The sequence below is a fragment of the Danio aesculapii genome, chromosome 24 (genome assembly GCF_903798145.1).
Source record: "Danio aesculapii chromosome 24, fDanAes4.1, whole genome shotgun sequence".
Lineage (NCBI taxonomy): Eukaryota > Metazoa > Chordata > Actinopteri > Cypriniformes > Danionidae > Danio > Danio aesculapii.
The window spans coordinates 18,550,230-18,570,052 of NC_079458.1; the positions used below are offsets into that span (position 1 = coordinate 18,550,230).

The following is a 19,823-nucleotide window of genomic DNA, read 5'->3' on the forward strand; positions in this document are numbered from 1 at the left end:
TAAAAATGATGGTTGAGCTTCTGGTCTTTTTCACCTTCTGATGGAGACAGGAGAAGCTTTTAAGGGTAATGGTAAGGTCAGTGCATTTAATGGGAGAGAAGTGTCTAGGCGACAGATTTTAAATCACCATAATATAAATACACCTCCATTTTCATAGGGAGTTTGCTTTCTTTTAAAGCAATTTGAGGAGCAGACGAATGCTCATGCTTGTCTTAGCGGTGGGAAGGATTAGAGGAGTGAAGATTAAAGACTAGTTCTTAATCTTCCATATCAACTACAGAGGTGAAAGGTGATTTGGAAATGGAAATTTCTGATGCCCCTGCTTCGTGTTTAAGTCCAGTGATTCTATTATATAGACACGAGGTTCATTCATCTAGTTAGCAATCAGCAACAGCAGGATGTCATCACCTGGCTTTGCATTTTTGCCAGTTATATGTTATATGTTTAATCCTGACAACTGTATACATAGACCTGGTACTGTGTTGAAATGTCTGAATATGAATATTATTCTGCAGTAAACAGTTAAACAGTGCACAGGGTTTCATAACATTTTACATTTAAGATTCTTAAAATGTTGTCTAGACAGGCAGCTTATTCGATTTTGAAATACTGTACAACCTCTATGTTTTTGGTTGTAAGTAAAGATGTTGACTTTAAAATATGATCATTATGACTTAAGAATTATTTGCACTCGTTCACCCACCCTGTTCGTCCACAAATTTGGTTGTATAGACTCAGACAGTCCAGTGGGCCAGATACAGGAACCCTGTAGTGTTTTAAAGTTTTCATTCATTTATTTCTGTCCCAGAAACATTGTTGCAGGCCTAATGATATATGCCAGATCAACAGCATTAGCACAGCAGGAAAATATTTCTTTCCACGCGTCCTTCTTCTTCTGTTTACAGTTCGTCGAGAAACGCATGAAGCCATGGCATGATTGGTTCCCAAAGCCCACTGTGCTGTTTGCTTTAATATTGAGTTGACAGGAATTGGCGCTTACAGCGATCAATGAAATATTAGGTCACGGATCAATCCACATATTAAAATGCTGGTAAAACACACACACAGACTTTGACAAGATTAATATGAATGTAAATGTACAAGAGAGGAAAAACAATATTTTCAAAGAAACTAACAGAAGTTCTTTTAAGACTTTCCGCCAGCCGGCTGTCAATTAGTAGATTTATGTGTTTTTGGTGGATTTCTGTTTGGAACATGCTTGGCTGGCTAATATTTACATGAACTGTTCAAAACTCGCAGAACGCATCGACATATTGAAGGCCTGATTGTTAGCTGTGGTACTCACAATACAGTATATCTCCACAGAACCAGTGTCCTTGAAAAAATGGGGCGTATGTCACCCTAGACTGGTCCGATTGCCATTATGGTAAATGAAAGACTGCGGATGGACGCTGCTGCCGAAGTTGTGGGTTTTAGTCATTTTGGAGGGACCCTGGGGTGTGTCCCGCTCTCTTTACTGCATTTCCACAAGCCACCTCAGACGAGAGTGTGCTGCTGAAAGACACATTGTGCTAATTCACTTATTTAACTTGGCATACATTTGCAAGGATGATTATTATTATTATATGACCTAAGCAGCTAACCATACAGCCATGCGCTGGCGGAATGTCCTAAGCCATAATTACATATGATGAACCAGACGGATTCAGAGGAAAAAAATAAATAGGGGAGGTAATTTGGGGCTCTTTGATGCATTCCTTGGGATTTGTTGAGGTAGGGGAGAAGGAAAGTAGAAACGAGATGGTTTTTCGCTCTTGTTTTGTGCCGGTAGCAGAAAAGACAGTGGCCTTGTGCGCAATCTCTGAATGGAATGTAGGGGGCATACCTCTCGCACAAGAATTTCACTCAGGTTGCCAACTCCTGCGGTATCCATGATATAACATTACATTTATGTCTCCGGGCTCAATAGCGGTTACTGGTAACATGTGTTTGGACGGTGTCAGCATTGATGGAATCGTATACCTGGCTGGCCTCCAAGTAAGGCTGGAATGTGTTTAAAATGCTCTGAGGAACAAAACAAGCTTTTTGTTTATTTTCTTTTTTTTTTCATTCTTGGGGTCCCCAGAGTTAGACCGGAAACCGGTGCCTCTTCGAAAGCGTACAAACAAGAATTATAAAAAAAAGGTGGGAAGTGCTGATAGGATTTATTAAAAAAATGCTCAAGAACATGATTATTTCACGCATGTTTTCTTTTTGTTGTTTTTTCCCCCACTAATGATCAGGGAAAAAAGCTTGAATAGCCTAATTTGTTTTCGTTTACGAACAACATCTTTTTAACCCGTCATTTTTTTTCTCTTTCATTGTCTGAAGGAGTCTTGTCATCCTAGCAGAACGAAGTGAATAAACATCCAGTCTCAAACAGCCCTTATCCTTATTCTGAATGCCACTAATGAGTCTGTTTTGTCACTGCAGGCAGTACAAATGAAACCAGTCTCCTACTGCCAACAGCAGACGGGCAGAGTGGAAGGCAACGAGAGGTGTTTTGTAATCATTGAAGTCAGTATAAATAAATAAGTCTCATCAGGTTAGGGGAAAAACAGGCTCCTTGGGAATTGGGGCCTAGTTTGACAGGTGATGGGGAGTCCCTGGTGCTTTGATTTGCATTGTTTTGGCATCACGGTACGATGGCGTCTTTGCTTTAGAGTCGGCCAGCTCATGCCTGATTAGGTCCTGAGAGTCTAGAGAGAGCGGGAGGTGGGTGTTCCTCCTCAGACCTCCGTGCCCAGGGTCCTGTACGACTGGATGTGCTCTTTGCCATATGAAGGGGCACCCAGGGATGACAAGTTAGCTAAAATGATTGGACCCCATGGGGTTTTTGAGTCTTGGTTGTTTGCCAAATGCTAATCTAGAACAATTACCCATCAAAGGCAAGAGCGCTGTGGTATATTGTCATAGATAGCCTCTTTGCCACCCACAACAACAGCACTTGGAGCAGTTTCAAAAAAAATTCGAAGCGCTTGACAGAACCACTGCGATTTATCCTCCAGCTTTCTGCTAAACCAAGTCGAGGTGAGAGAAAGCGTAGTCTTATTCTTCTTTTCTTTATTTATTTTAGTAATAAATAGGGCTTCTTTTCTTTGCTAGCAGCATCCTGACTTTTCGGTGGGCAGAATCTGCTATGGGATGCCACAAACATTTTGAACTTTGCAGGTAGTATATAACTGCTTTGTGAGTCTGGCAGTACTAAAAATGGTAAGCTTAAACCTCATAAATCAGAAACCCCAGGCTCAAGTCTCTGAACAGCTTGCACCGGTGCCACAGGGGTCTATAAAAGAAGGAAGAAAAATACTCGATTTCAATATAGGTCTTGAGCAAACAAAGCAGGAATGCTGATAGTGAATAAATTAATATTTTCTATAGTTACGCACATCTCTGCTTGCATTGTGTTTTATAATATGACCATAAAAATGGATACTATTCAGAATAATTTAAGATATGCGGTCAGCCTCGTTCACATGCAACACAAATCTATTTCTATTAGCATGAAAATATTAGTAATGGAGGCTGCTAAAAGGGGCTACAACTCAGCATAAGATGCATATAAGTGCAATATGAGAATATGAATGCGACAATAGCTAGCCAATAGCCCTTGAGCAAATGCTTGTTTATTAGTGATAGTTATTCATCCTAATGAGGTTTAGTCATCATGCAGGGAAAACAAATTACATTGCTGCTTTTCCCAGAAGCCATTTCGAGTCTAGATGGAACGTCATGTATTTTGTTTCAGCAAATGCATGACTACCTAAGATGAATTAATGATGCAGAGGTTTCACACACATAGATTCTGAGAAAGTTCAAGAAAGCTTGAGCATGTTCTCTTTTAAGTGTACACACTGAACTCTTATGTGTATTAGTCGTCCAAGAGTGGCAGGACCCTTCCAGTGCTTTATATGTCAATTCAGCCGGGTTCGAGTCTGTTTACAGGAAGGCAGTTCATACAAGTAGCCTTGCATGTCTTTGAAGGGCTTCCCTTTGGAAAGAAACAAAGATAGCTGTAATTAATGACCCTGAATCTGTGCCAAAAAGGTTTTCCTCTGACAACTTCAACTTAATTAAAGCTTAAGACGTTTCAATGGCCACAGTGAGCCCCTTATGGAGCAGACTCGTGAGAAAATTCTGCAGAGTTTATGAAAGAAAAGATGTGTGTTACCACTGGTGCCATGACTCTAATCCCTGACAGTCCAAGAATCTGTTTTGTCAAAAGGGGTTTCTATTTAGCCGGCTCACACCTGCAGGCACGCCGGTACTTCCTTGAGGCTCGGAGAGCTCTGGTTTTGTGTTTTAGCGGAAGATCAGATAATGGAGGCCTCACTCGGCCTTTTGTTTTTGCGCATTGTTCATTAGTCTGCAAGTACTGTAGGCACACTTGATATGCTTGGCTTGCCTGGGGAATGGGGAGGGAGGAGGGAATGTTTGTTGGATTGGGAGGCTTTGTATGTGTCTTAGGTGGAGGGGAGGCCAACTATGGCCTTGCATGGTGCACTGCTGCACAATTTTAATGCAAAACTTTAGCCCAAATTAAAGTGCATAATTGTCAGGCAGGGCTGAATGCAGGAGCCCTGCTGTTTGAAACACATTAGAGATGAATAGAACAATACGCAAAGCTGGACAGTTCGGATTTCGCCTACAAAGCACTGTTTTAAATACTTTTGCTCTCCTTCTGTGTCTAGCCTCCGCTTGGAGTCTCTTGTCAGAATTAACAAGCTTAGGAAGCCCCACCATCTCTCTCTCTCTCTCTCTCCCTCTGTGTATGTGTGTGTGCTTGTCCCTAAAAAGACCAATCCAGTTTGGGTTTTGTTAGCGGCAGAGGAGGAAAGAGCCTGTTCACCTTATTCGTACCAGTTGACCTACTGCAAGCCAGAACGCCAGGAGAAATAAAGCGGTTAGGTGCATTTTAATAGCTGTAAATAGTGGAGGTATTAGCATGAGAAAGTAGCCAGGATTTCCTCTTAAGCTTTCAGAAAAGTGTAACACACTATGTGTGTGCACACATTAGAGCTGGATTAGTGTGTGTATGCAAAAGTAAATATATTTCTGTAATTTATCTAAATTCTTGATATAAATAGTCACTTTTTAAGTTTTTCTTAGCTATCAATATAATTTATTTTTGTATTTAAAGCATGTATAAAGTAACATCTGCAAGTGTTTTTAATGAGGTGGACAAATATTTTTGAATTTAATTAAGACAGAATTCAACAATAAATTCAACTTAATTTTATTTGGCTGTTTTTGTGTTAAAAATTTTTAAGCAGCTTTCGTAGCATCAGCAACATGGTAGCAATACAACTGTAAGATTCACACACATACAGTGGGGCCAGAGTAACAGGGGTCTTTGTGTCAGTGGAGAAGAGAGAGAGGCCACGTAGGGGTTTAGCTTCCACTTTCGTTCACTAATGCGCCACAGGCCTTCATATGCCCCTCTATATACACAAACACACACACAAAGCAGCATGTGAATATTTAGACTACATAAACCTGAACACGTGTGCGTCAGTATATGTTTAAACTGTTTCACAGCCCTCCGTAGGCCTTTATGAGCAGGATGGAAGCTGAGGTGCCCCTCTCCTACCGAACAGAGCCACAGACCTGTGGTAGTTTTATAGCCATGGCCTGGTAGATTTGTTTTCTTATCTTTATCGCTGCAAAGATAGTAAATTACCCCCACCAGATCCCATCTTCTTTCATCCCCTTATCCCTTTCTAAAGTTGCAGAGTCCAGACTTAAAGTTAAGCTGGACTTTTTGTCGCGGTAAATTACTCGTATGTCCCGGATTACGCGATGCCAGGCGGAGACACGTTGGCTCGCTCTCCCTCGTCTGTCTTTCCTCATCGGGCAGCCCCTCTAAAGCACTCGGCTTTGACAATCTCTCTTTGTTATCAGTATTTATGTTTGGGACAAAGCTGGAAGGAATGCATTTCATGTCGGGAGATTATTACGGGGGAAAGGAAGTATCTGTTTCATGTAGGTGCTGTCTCAGCCCGTGAAACAAACGATGGCTGTAATTTCATGTGAAGCGTATAGCCCCTAATGACTTTTTCCCCTTCTCTCTCTCTCCCTCTCCCTCTCTCTGCTCGCACCTCCTCCCCTCCTGCAGCACTTGCAAAAACAAGAGAGTGCGTGTAACTCGGAATCCTGCTACTACTACTGCGCGCTGTGCGACTACTCCAGCCGCGCCAAACTGAACCTGCTGCAGCACCTCCGGTCAGTCAAGCACCAGCAGAGCGAAGGTCTCCGCAAGCTTCAGCTGCACCAGCAGGGCCTTCCTCCAGATGAAGACAACCTTGCTGATATTTTCCTCGTCAAGGACTGCCCTCCGAACGAATCAGGTGAGTGCATTATTCAGCCCGCTCTTATAAGGCATACCTCCTTCCTCAAACCCAACTCTGGAGCACCTCTCCTCCCAATGTTAACCATAAATCTCTAAAATGAACACGTTGCTCCCATTACTGACCGTCTTTTTATATCAGTACCACACTCGGGCCTGTATGCAGTGACATCCTTAGCAGGCACGCAGAAGGTTATGAAACTCTACCTTGGGAGGATCTCACAGTGAAATTTTTCCCCATGGAGTGAGCTTTAATTTCCTTTCTCATGACCAAATCAATTTGGCTTTCATTTAAAAGTTTTGGAGCTGCCAGAAGCTAATAAGTGTAAAACATTCAGAGACACACACACACACACACACACACACACACAAAGAAAAGATTAATAGTTTTATTTGAGAGGGACCTGTAATTCAAAACTTAAGAGCTGGTCAGGGTCCATTATAAAATAATGCCCATGCTAATGCAGCATGTTCAAATGAACGCTTAACTTGTTTTTGCTTTGCCTGACCTGGCCGAGGGAAACACGTTTTCAATGGCATTCCAAAGCTGAATTAATCTCTGTTCCCCAAAGTGTCCTGTTTATATATGAACTCCAGAACCAGATGGGATTAAACGGAGAACCATATGTGAAACTCCAGCTCCAAAACTACCCATATTGGAAATAAACGAATCTGTTTTCCATTGGGCATTAATTATATCTGGATCAAAGGTGCTTCAGAGTCTGGGTGCACCAAATGACCTGTTGGATAAATCATTATTTTGCTTTTAGAAAGACAGGCTACCTTTGTCTAAACATACACACATACACAGTCTCACTTTTCTAACCTTCTGTCTTTGCATGAGAATATAGTGTATTACCATGTTTTAAGAACACAATCCCAATGACTGCATTATTTTGGACAGCTGCTGGTAAACACCACATCTTGTTTATTTCTTTACAGCATATCCAAATTTAAAAGATATTCCCAAGCCTATCTTTTTTAGTGTTTCTAGCTATAGCTCATGGCTTTTATATTTACCCTAGTCCTTCAGAATGGCGCTAATGTGTATAAACTAGCAGACTCATTCAGAATTTATGCTTGCTGTTTAATGACCATACTTTTCTTCACTTGTACGAATGTCAGAACAAGCAGATGAGGTGGGCGGACGTCAGACAGTACATTACGGAAAAAAATAAAACTGTTGTCATTGCTTTTTGGTGCTCTAGGTGGACTGTAGAACCACCAATGTTTTTATTATACACTACTGTGCTTGAATCAGTTGAAGAGTAACTAGCTTTAATAGGTCTGAGCCTTGAGCACAACACATTTAGAGTTGGGGGTGCTGTTGAACTTTTTTACAGCAGTAGGAGAGAGATTATTCAGGTAGTTTACCCCATAATCCTAATGTTTGAAGTGCTTTCAGACAGGTCCAACTCTAGTAAGGTTAAGGAAATGAATTACAGGCAAAAGATGAATCACAGCTTATTTTTGTTAATCGTTCCACGATTAATCGAGATTAATTGAATAAGCTACATTGGCCTTAGTGTGTGTGTGTGTGTGTGTGTGTGAATGCAAGAGTGTGTGGGTGTTTCCCAGTGTTGGGTTGCGGCTGGAAGGGCATCCGCTGCGTAAAAAACATATACTGGATAAGTTGGCGGTTCATTCCGCTGTGGCGACCCCTGATTAATAAAAGGACTTAGCCGAAAAGAAAATGAATGAATGAAAAAGTTATCCAAATGCCAGCAGAGGAGAGAAGGGAGGATGAATTGGTGAGAGTGAGGGGGAATCTGCCCTCTCTGTGACACAGCGCCCACTCCATTCTCAGGACCAGGCCGGGTGCCGGTGTGTATGTGATGGTAATAATTTGTGTCTCTGCTCCAGTGAAAAAGGTCCTGGAGTAAGCAACATTTCAGCTCTCACTGAATTACAGCTCTATGTTAAAGGGGGCCGGTTGGTTTTCGTGGGTATAACTCCTTAGTTTAGCATTTTCTGGTCATTAGTCAGTTTCATGAAGAGAGAGAGAGAGAGAGAGATGAAGAGAGGGAGAGAGAGAAAGAAAAGATTTATTTAACTGCTGACCTGTATCTTTCTTTTAAAAGCAGCTCTGTGGAAACTCGCCAAATAATTATAAAACCATTTGGGAATAAAGGTTAGAATGCCATTGACTTCATGTTCATGTGAATGGATTTCGTTAAACAATTTTGATGCCATTTTTAAGACATAATTAAGGGGAGATTTTGTGGCGCTTACAGTGGTTAAATAAAAGAGAAATGCATTAGTGCCAAAAGCCACACTCAGCAAACTGCAGCCATGCTGTAGCACAAGGGCCATATATCCCACTGCTTATTGTTTAATTAGACTACAATAGCACGCCAAAAAGCGTGTGCACTGCAAAAATTCACCAGCGTTGTTTTTGTTGATAAACGTAGCCCTGCCCACAGTTTAGACATGCATTGCTACGTCAAAGAGACAAGAAGTCATATATTCCATTCTTAACAGCACGAATCACTGTGGTGTGTGATAATGAATCCGACCTCCATGGGTCCAACGTGCTAAATTAGCCAAAAGAGACCTAGTACGGCAGAGCTCTCACAGTGCACTAACAGTAATATACCCTCCTAAAGAGACCATATGAGCCCATCCTCCCTGAGAATCAGACTGCCGAGTCTCCCAGAGCGACTGTAATTCCCTGTGCTCGGGACCCAGAAGGCTCATCATTTACACAAGGTAAACATTGTGAAGCTGAGAATTTGGAAAGGCAGTGGGGTTGTGTGGTTAAGCATGTTTTTGAAGTGGCGCCCCTCATTTGTAAATCACGGCGATCTCCATATATGTGGCCCTTGCAAACTCATATTTTACACAGATGTGCCAAATGTGTAAAACGCAACCGGGTTGTGTTTAGTAACTTCTAAAATAAATTCGTCTAGATTATTTCCCGACTGGAATAATTACAGCTGGCACTTTTCTCATAAAGCCAAATCGATGGCTTAAAAAGGCTATTTGTATTAATATTTTATCCATTGTATGACTCTCTGTTGCATTATATTGCACGATATTCTTTTATAAATATTTAACAAATATTGATATTTGAGATGAAAAGGTTAAATAACAGCAGCACCGCATTTATATGTATGTGTGTGTGTTTTAGTTGTCTTTAAACAAAGACAAAACAAGAAAGCAGTGTAATTGCATGCGTGTGGAGTGGGACCTATTTTCCTGGCTTGTAGCTTGGCCTGTAAAACGCCTGATGGGCTTGTTGATGCATAAAGGGCTTTTTTGCATCCTTGGGCTGCTTCTCCATTTTGTCGTGGCTTTCGGAGAGGAGATGGGATCTTATGGAGGTAATTATTTCTGAGAGTCTCCCCCGCCACACTTACCCCCCTCCTTCGATGTGTATTAAAACTAGGCAAGAAGAGGAGATCTTTGTGTGACATGGCCTTAAACAAAAGGCCTAGCTGACTTTGGAGATGAGCATGTCTTTAAATGATACAGCCGGATGGGAGCTGAGAGAGCCCGCATGTCCCGCTCTTTTGTTTCTTCTGAGTGATAATGCTTCAGGAGGTTTGCAACCAGGGCCAAATTACCACCAATGCAGTGAGAACCATTTTCATGGCAGCTGTAGGCCAACAACATGCACTAATGGACATGCTGCCTTTTTTCTTTTTGTTAGACTGTCGTAAAATGAAAGAAAGAACGAAAGAAAGAAAGACGTGTTTTGTTTTAGCCTGACGCAAGCGTGTATATGAAGAGGACTGCATGCTTTGTTCGGTTACACTCCGAATGCGATCCTCAAAGCTGCTCTTTGTTTTTCCCAGTGGTCGCATTCTCATCCGCCTGCATTTCGGCGCCATGACAAGATATTTTAACGGTTTAGGTTATTTTATTTTATTTTTTCTACTTTGAGGGCACACAAGCAATTATAACAGTTACTTTTCGAGATCGCCTCCCTAGACAGTGTTTCCAGGGTTTGTGGCCATAATTTGTAGCCATTACATAAACTGAAATGGGAAAGCAGTGAAGTGAAAGATATGACATACAGCCAAATCAGTCTCATCATTCTGTTAGCCATGGGTGATGTACTAATGCAAGGCCATCCATTTTCCCTTTGATTCCTTACACAAAGCAGGAGGCGCAGAGGCGGCCACATTCCACTGTGATTAGACGGAGACGGGCCAGGCTGCAGGAACACAAGCCTGCTGTGTTTTTTATTTTATATATTTTTTTTTTAACTCTGCTGCTATTGTACCTGAGATATATATATATATATATATATATATATATATATATATATATATATATATATATATATATATATATATATATATAGGGCTGTGCGATTAATCGAAATCCAATCGCAATCATGATATGAAATGTTGTGGTTAGCTAATTGCAAAAGGCTGCAATATGAAATTTTCCCCACCCAGAGCAATTGCGTGACTGCCATCTGTGTGTGATAGTCTTTCTAGCCAATTGAGTGAGCAATCAGAATTGTGCAACCAAACTATGCAGAATGCCCACAAAAAATCCCCCCCAAAAAAACAAAACAGGAAAGCGCTTACGAGTAGGATAATTGCATTTGCCACTTCAGAATCATTAATAGACAAATTAATATCAAAGAAAAACAGGACATCGGTAATATGAGAACATTTTGGTTTCAAAGTCACAGACGCCGAACAAAAAAAAGGTCATTTGTAAGAATTGTTGCCACAGCACTGTTGTACAATTTCAGAGTTGTTTCAGCCATGTTAGTTTGCGAAGTGTTCTGTATTTCTATAATTATTATTATTTTGTTTGTACAGTAAGCTATCTCCCTAATTTGGGATCTCCATAATTCTAGAGAAAAATGAGTGTTTCGTTTCTGAATATTTTAAAAACAATTTGAATAAATGTTTAAGTAAGATAATATCTTTTCAGTTCCTTTTTTTAACTAACACTCACTGCATTTTAGCAGTAAGAAACTACGATACAGATTATTGAGATGAAGCTTGACTACAAAATAAAATCGCAAATCAAATTAAAATCGCAATATCTGTCAAAAACAATTGCAATTAGATAATTTCTCCAAATCGCACAGCCCTAATATATATATATATATATATATATATATATATATATATATATAATATATTAGGCATGGGACGATTACAGGTTTTAAGGTTTACCGCGGTTATGAAAAGTCAAGGTTTTAAAAACAAAGCAAAGCAAAGATTTTCTGTTATACCATTCCTAAGATATATGTAATTTTTTTTGGTTTGTTTTATGCGTGTTAAGACTATTTAACTTAGTTTATCAGGGGAAAATTATCTTCAGACAAAAACTATTTTTGAATCTAATGAAGACAGCAGAAGTGAACAATGATTTATTTGATGATTTAACCTCACATGTTATTGACATAAATGTTTCTTTAAAAGATATATATAGCGTTCAATATGAAAAAAGTTTGTTTTTCCACATTGAAATAATTATTAGGGTGGAAAAATCTATTTTTTACCTAGACATTTAAAAAGAATATATTTTAGAGTAGTAATCACTATAGTGTGATACCATGAAATCATGATATATTTGTCCAAGGTAGTCATACCATCAGAATCTTATACCTGCCCATGTCTAATATAGAACGACAGCAAGATTATGTTGGCTTTTTGGTGTAAAAACATTTACAGAAAGCAGTGGCACCACAAAAGAAACACAGCTTTTTTTCTCTGAAAATAGGCCATCCCTCGTGAAACACGATCTTCACCAAGAGAGGCCTTTTGTTGATGGACATAAATTGTCTCAGGAGATCCACAGCCCGACCCCGATATTTATATGGCTGTATCATTAAATGGAGACAATGCTTGATGCTTGAATAATTTTTTTTTCATATCATAACAAGTCAGTTATACACATGTGTATTATTATTTTCACATACAGCAGTGATTTTACCAGAAACCATTTTTTCATATGGCAGGCACTCAAGATGGAGTCATTTCTGAATAATTCCGTCCAGTGCTAACGTAATTATTCTGTGGTTTCTGTGTGCAGAAATCCAAAATTATTTTCTAAAATAGCCATTTAGCTTTTTTTGAAAAGACATGTTTTAGGACAGATGTCCCTGGTGGTTTTTCTTTCAATGAATCCTAATTCGCAAAGAGGTGATATAAAAGCAAAATTGTTACCTTATGTTTTCAATGGCAGTTGTGGCCACTGACAGTTAAAATGAGCAGAAATTGCAATGATTATTCGCATTAACATACCTGACTCTTAACCATAATGCTTATTAAAACTCCAAGGGATTGATGTTTTCTTTGCATACTAATGTGTATTATTTCACTCCGCTTTAAAATTTATTTCGTTGTGGCACTTTGAGAACATCCAGGAATGCAATACCTTTAGAAAAGCGTGACAGTTTCGATTTACATACGCTTGAAAAAGTAGGCCCTCTTTTGTTCATGCCGAACAATGCTAATAAGCCCAGCATAGTGAGCAGGCGACTAAAGGGGCCGTGTTTTAGTAAATGTACAGTACACGTGACTGCTAAAGGTGTAAGCTGACAGCCTACAGAGACTTGATCTGGTCTTAATTCAAACAGGGAGAGGAAAATTGCTCGGCGGCTTCCTCATTGTGTGGTGACTCCACTGACACTAACCATAGGAGATGGTACAATGCTCTCTGTCATAGGGCATTAAGGGAAACAAGGCATTGTCAAAGCTTGGAGGACGTCACAAAGACAGGCAGCATAGAGCTCTGATAAAGCAGCAATTAACTAATTGCCTCAAGCAGTACAACAGCAGACTAGTGTTATTATTAATGTGTGATAATACGGATGGATCTCTCACACGAAGACACTTCCACTGGGTTACACTTGTGATGAGACTGCAGTAGTGTGACGTGTGTGGCTTGCCGTCCAACACCCTTGTCATTAGCTATCATCTCTGAGAGCGCCGAGCCCTGAATCCCTTCACTTCTGATTAGACTGCCGTCCATTGATGACTGGGCCGTCCAGGTGTCAGGGTAAAGTTAGTGACCCCATCCTCCCCAGTGCATCTTGCCTGCAAGTAATTAGTCCTGACTCCAACCATCACCCCTCTAACCATCAGCGCTCTCTCTCTCTCTCTCCTTCCCCCTCCCTTTCTCGCTGTCTCTCTGACCTTGTATCCTTTCTCTCTTTCATTCATTTTCGATAAGATCATGTTTGAGGGTTGTGTGTAAAAAATGTATTTTATATCTATACATGCAGCTATAGAAAACAAAAACCTAATTACTTCACAAATAACAGTTTTTGTAAACTACTGACGACATTTTTTTCTAAATTAAAAATAAATATTTTGTCATTTATAACAATTTGTTTTGCATATAATACAATACCAATAATTTCCTACCAAGTTTTCAGATGCTTTTGTTTATTTTAAACAACACAATATCAACCTCAGAAGGATTAAGCAATCAATATTTAGTGCAAAAACCCTGATTTTTAATTAAATCAAATATAAACATTTGTTATTGTGACCAGTTGTAAGTTTTTGGGGAAAAAATGGAAGAAATGTCAGACGTATAGAATACAACAAATATTAATAATAACATTTATAATTTAACATTTACATCAAGCATCAACATTATCAACTAATTAATATACCGCCCAGGTATATTAAAGGCCACCCAAGTAAATTTGATGGTTACACATGAATAATACTATTACTATCATCCTTTCATACTTTTTTATATCCGCCCAAGAAAGCTAAACATTCTTGATAGATTAACCAGTGGAAAAACTTCTCTCGCTCTGCACGTTTCTTACTGCTGGTTCTGTAAGCGCGAGAACAGTCAACATTCACACATCATGTGCTCTGCAGACCCATAGACGTGCCTTTTGCCCTAAAATGTATCCGATCTCAGTTACTGAATCTCCTGAAATGTCCGGGATTCGGGTTTTACTTTCGCTTTCTAAAGTTGCCGTTATTTGTATGCATTTTTGCATTACCTTAACATTAAATGATTAATGATTTTATAAACGACTTATTACTATATACTCAGAGAGAACAAAATATACTGGCTGCAAAATATTTGTACACCATTCGAATCGGCTAATGAACTAATTTGCCTTATTTAAATAATCTACACTTTTTATTCTAGTAATAACTAGCATTTTTGGTAATAATGTATATTGATATTCCTTTTTTCTTTTATTTATTTCTCATGTGCTGTATATTTGATTAATTTACTGACGTTAATATATTACATACTTTATAAATATCTAAAATGCTTTGGCAATACTGTACTATGTCATGCCAATTAAGCAACTTGAGACAGAGAGAGAGCAGCCTTTACCTGTCGGTGGGAGCACATGGCTCCTAAATAGCATAGAAGTAAGAGAAATAGTGTATTTCTTTTATTTCAACAACCTTTTTTAAATAACTTTAACCCAAAAAAAGACAAAAAAGAATATATACACTTTTTCCTTTGTAATATCTTGAAAAGAAAAGGTGTTTAACAATGTCATAATAAATAAAAATATAGTTAAAAATCACTTTTTTGTGGTTTGTCACATGTAGTTGACCATTTATGTGCTGTGGAAAAAAGCTATGTTTCAATCAGGCTACTGCAAGTATTTTTCAAATCTGTGGGCACTGCAACTATATAATTAACATTACGAAAACCATTTGTATTTATAAATTACCATTAACCTAGATTAATAAATGCTGTAAGTAATGTTGTTCATTTTTAGGTCACAGTACCTAATGCATTATCTAATGTGCATGTATGTATCAATCTCTTGGGTTCAGTGCATGTGGCACATGGGTTTGTTTATCATCTCCTCTCTCTCTTCTACTCCCTGTCCTTTTCTCTGATAGACTACTAGCCTTGTTTCCCCCTTTCCTTTTCCCCATCCACCTCATCCATCACAACAAAGTATGGAATTGATAGCCAGTATTGATTATCCATAGCCGTGCCTAATCGTGGCTAACCGTAGGAAGCTTTGCAGATTTAGCCAGCGTCGAGCCAGAGCCAGTGATAATGCAGCTGGGAATTTAGACCTAATGCTGTCATCATGTTCTCTTACAGCGACTGACCACCACATGTTGGACAACATCCTATGGGAGCGAGGGAATGACTTAAGGATAACTTGAAATGCCAATTGCAATGCATTTATGTGACTTATTTGCAGAGCATTTTGTGAGTTAGGGTTTGATTTAAGCAATAGGAGTTAGACTAAAATGTTAGTGTTGATATTGTTGGTTATTATTATTTGGCAGGAGAAAAATCTTTGCCAAGATGGTAAATAGGCTATTTTTGAAGGATATTCACATTAAAACAACAGGAATATTTAAACACGTCTGTTTCAATCCAATGGCAGAAATGCAAACGCTCACATTAGCCTGCTTTTTTCCATCTCTCTTTTTTTTCCCCATGTCTGCTTCCTGCACTGATGAGTAACTCTATTTAATAGGCTGCCATTATGCAGGCAGATTGGGAAGTTGACTGGGAAGTGCTCCTAGCTATTGCTGCATTTGAACCCTGTTAATATATGCAAATTAAAAGGAGTCGGGCCTCGGGATTGGTCCTGTTTTAAATAAAACGCGAATCTGATCAAGGCAATCTGCAGATGGGGTGTTATCAGAGGGAGCCGGAGCAGCGGTTGATGATTCCTCGGCTGTATCTCTCTCTTCCATCATACTGCACTGCATTAAAGAGACATGATTCATCAAGCACAGGCACTAGTATTTTATGAAATTTTGCTCTCTAGGGCAAAGGCTTTTTTCCTTAATCAGAAGACAGTAGGCTTGCTTAAGTAGAGTGCTCCACTCCGCGGTCATGCCGGATTTTCATTTCATTTGTTTGCGTGAAGGGGGGCATCCAGGGCAGGTGTGTATGAGCGCGTGTGCTCCCCATTATGTTTTATTGTGCATAAAGTTTATGCACGCACCTGTCAGCTGACATATCAGCGGTGGAGTTTACTTTAAATAGGAGGAGCGGCTATTATCCCTGATGGGAATTTAATGCCACACATACTCTTAGGAGACTCGCGCAGGCGGCAATAGGTAGCATTAAGTACTGTCATTGGGGCGAAGGCCTGTTGATTGTTCATTGACTGTGTCTAGGTGTGCTTGAGTGCTTCTGTGGCATTTGCATAATACACAGGCCAAAAAAGCCTGATGATTTCGAGCTCATTTATAGCTCTTCAGCCCTCACAATTACAACCAAGGATACCTGAAACAAGCATCCCCTCCAGGGCTCGACCACTTCCTTTGTGTGTGAGCGCAGGGGTTAAAATGGCAGAAAAATGTGGGTATTTTTCTTTCATTAGCCGCTGCTAAGGAATATCTCCTTCTGTGGACACCCTCTCACAAACCAATTAACTCAGTCTGAATAATTCATCATTCTGGGGCGACTGTGGTCCAGAAAGGAACAAACTGATAATAAGATCCAGTTTCCAATGTATATACGGTGAAGTAGGACAGTGTAGACACTTCCAAACCTTCAGTATGCATGAAGGATCTGTGTCACAGAAGGTCATTTTCATCTCTCTTTCTCCCTCTCATTGTCACATGCTTGTGTTTCTGATAATGCCACATACCGTTCAGACTGATTCTCTCCGCTATAATACACCTCATGCCTCTGTCAGCTCGCTTTCCCATGACCTGCTCTCGAGATCGGCACAATACAGTCACTTCATCAGGGCTCACAGCTACAGCTCGGCTCGCAGAATCTCACCATTCTTCTTAGAAACTATCTGCTTATGCCTTAATTAGTCATCATTTTGAATGAACAAGGAGTCATGTGATTGGGGCGAGAATGAAGATGGAGGGATGAAAAAATGAATGGATTGATGTGGCGTGAGACTGTCTGACATTCCTGTGTGAAAGGATCATCTAACAGCTGAAGCTCATAATCCAGCCCTGTTGATAGAAAGACATCTCTCAGACCCCCTGGCCATGTTCGAGAGGCAAACTGCCCACAAAGCCTCATGAAATCGCTCGAGGAGTTCAGTTTTCTTTCCTGTAAGGTATTTCCTATTGAAACAGGAAGTGTTTCGGTGTCGCATATTGAATGACTGAAAAAGCAGGCTATGATATATTGTTTTCGTCACAATTTTCTCAGCAGCAGCTAGCTCTGTGCAGCTCTCACATGGTCGCCCACTGAAGCTAAGCAGGGCTGCGCCCGGTCAGTACCTGGATGGGAGACTACATGTGAAAACTAGGTTGCTGCCGGAAGTGGGGTTAGCGAGGTCAGCAGTGGGCGCTCAACCTGCGGTTTGTGTGGGTCCTAAGGCCCCAGTATATTGATGGGGACTCTGTACTGCTTAGTGAGTGCCATCTTTCGGATGAGACATTAAACCAAGGTCTCATTCTCTCTGTGGTCATTAAAAATCCCAGGCAAATCCCAAATTTGCCCACTGGCCTCTAACCATCCCCATATCAAAATGGGCTTCATTACTCTGTCTCCTCTCCACCAATCAGCTGGTGTGTGATCTGGCGCAATATGGCTGCCGTCGCATCATCCAGGTGGCTGCTGCTCTCTGGTGATGGATGATTCCCCACAAAAATGTGTTTAGCACTTTGAATGTTTAGAAAAGCGCTATATAAATGTAAGGAATTATGAGTAGATTCAGGTAGTATTTGGTTCAAGCTAAAGCTCATATTGAGGTGGCAACTGGCAGACATGCAACAACATCAATTATAAGGTAAACAGAAAACAAAAGTTTCCATCTGGAGCTCTTTTACGGGACTCCACACTTGTAAACACTAGCTCCAATGGGTTTGCATGGCTCTCGGTCATGCCCATGCTTGTCAGTGCTACCAAGCAGACCAATCACAGAACTTGAACTACCCGTCATTGCGACTTGTAGTTACATTTTTTGAGAGGTGCATGTCAGCGTCTATGGCAACAACGGCGAGGGCTATGTGACCATGCGAAGGCTGCGCCAGACCATACATGTGCGTTTGACGCAGAAGTATAAATCAGCCTTAAGAATAGTCTCCCAGTGGCTGTGACTTTTTATTTTTGGGTATTCTGTTTAGTGCCTGATTAAAAACTATAGTACAATAAATCTATATTTACATTACTATTTTGTGTGTGTCAAGATAAAAGCTTAGTCTGGTAATTTAGAATATTGCTAAATGGCTGTTTTTGATTTATAATGTCATCAATGTGAAAACCTCTTTTTGATTGTGTAAGGTTAGGAATGACCTGTAGGTGAGTAAAATATTAGCAAATTTCCATTGTTGGGTCAACTATATATGTATTGTGTCCCATAAAATCATTAAATTGAAGATTTAAAAAGATGGAGGGAACATTTTGTGAAAATATTCTCTTAAAAGGACTGTGACCATCTTCCTCATTTCCTCCATGTTTCTTTCTTCTTCTCGTCCTCTGGCCCCACCCTTCTGGAAAAGCCATTAAGGCGTTGTCTCAAGCTTGTCAGATCATGGCCAGGCAGCGGGGAAATATTCCATCTGAGCAGCACACTGTCTTCAAGTGCTGCAATTAAGAGTGTCAGCATGCGGCCATGGTCCTGTCTGACTGCGAGCGGACGGGGGGGTCATCAGGCCCGTGTGACCCAACACACACATGGCTAGAAGCAAGCAACCATGCACTCCACGATATGACACAGCCAGTCTGTTTGATAAAGGAAAACAGACGATTTGTGCAGAAACTCCGCCGAGTGCACAGCCAATGAGACACTCTTGTGGGTCAAGTGCTGCATTTGCATTTTGATGGGATGTTATCGAGTAATTAATGCACTAGTCAGAATGTATTACCCCAGGAGTGAATTGAAAGGTTCATTACCAAATCGCCCTCACTCCAGGAATAGGTATTTCTCCAGGCGTTTGCCTCTGACATGTTGTTCTTCTCTCCCTCCCTCTCTCACTGTCTCATCGTGGCAGGCTGTAGAGGTGAACAGTGGCTCTTAATAAGGGCATTCACTTTGGAGAGCGCTCGTCATAGTAAATGTACACATCAGGGCCTTGCCTTCTTGTCACTTTAATTGCTTCTGGAGGTTCTTAACAGGCCAATCTTCATCAGGCCAGGCCATGTTATGAATAACTCGGGCATCTGAGGAATTCATGCTTAATAAAAGGGATCCAATTTATAAAAATGCATTGAGTGCATTGTTTACAAAGATCACACAGAGAATGATCCACTTTACGGTTATCCATTAGAGAAGGACAAAAATGGGCTGGGTATCTCCAGAAGTGTCCTGATAGCAATATGCAACTGTTCTGCAGATGTGTACAGATTACAATTATAAACCTTATATACAATTATATAAACCTTATTACAAGTATAACTGATATACTGTCAGTATTCAAATTCGTTGCTATTTTGTCTAAATATTTAACAATTAAATGCAATAAAAATCTGTACAGTTTTGCATCACATGCATACTATTGATTTCAACGTTGCCATTTTAAAATATAAATTATGAATGTATTATTATATCTTAAAATGCATAAAAATAAGAATTAAGAAGGTGTATTTACTAAAGAAAAGCTTGAGTACAGCTGAAAGCACA

At 40.1% G+C, this 19,823-nt stretch overlaps 1 protein-coding gene across 1 annotated transcript in view; it reads left to right on the forward strand.

Moving 5' to 3' along the window:
• zfhx4 (zinc finger homeobox 4) overlaps positions 1-19,823 on the forward strand; it is a 77,348-nt gene that overhangs the window by 28,368 nt on the left and 29,157 nt on the right. Inside the window, 1 exon segment of the mRNA XM_056450652.1 lies at positions 6,116-6,347. Coding sequence (XP_056306627.1) covers positions 6,116-6,347 — 232 coding nt within the window.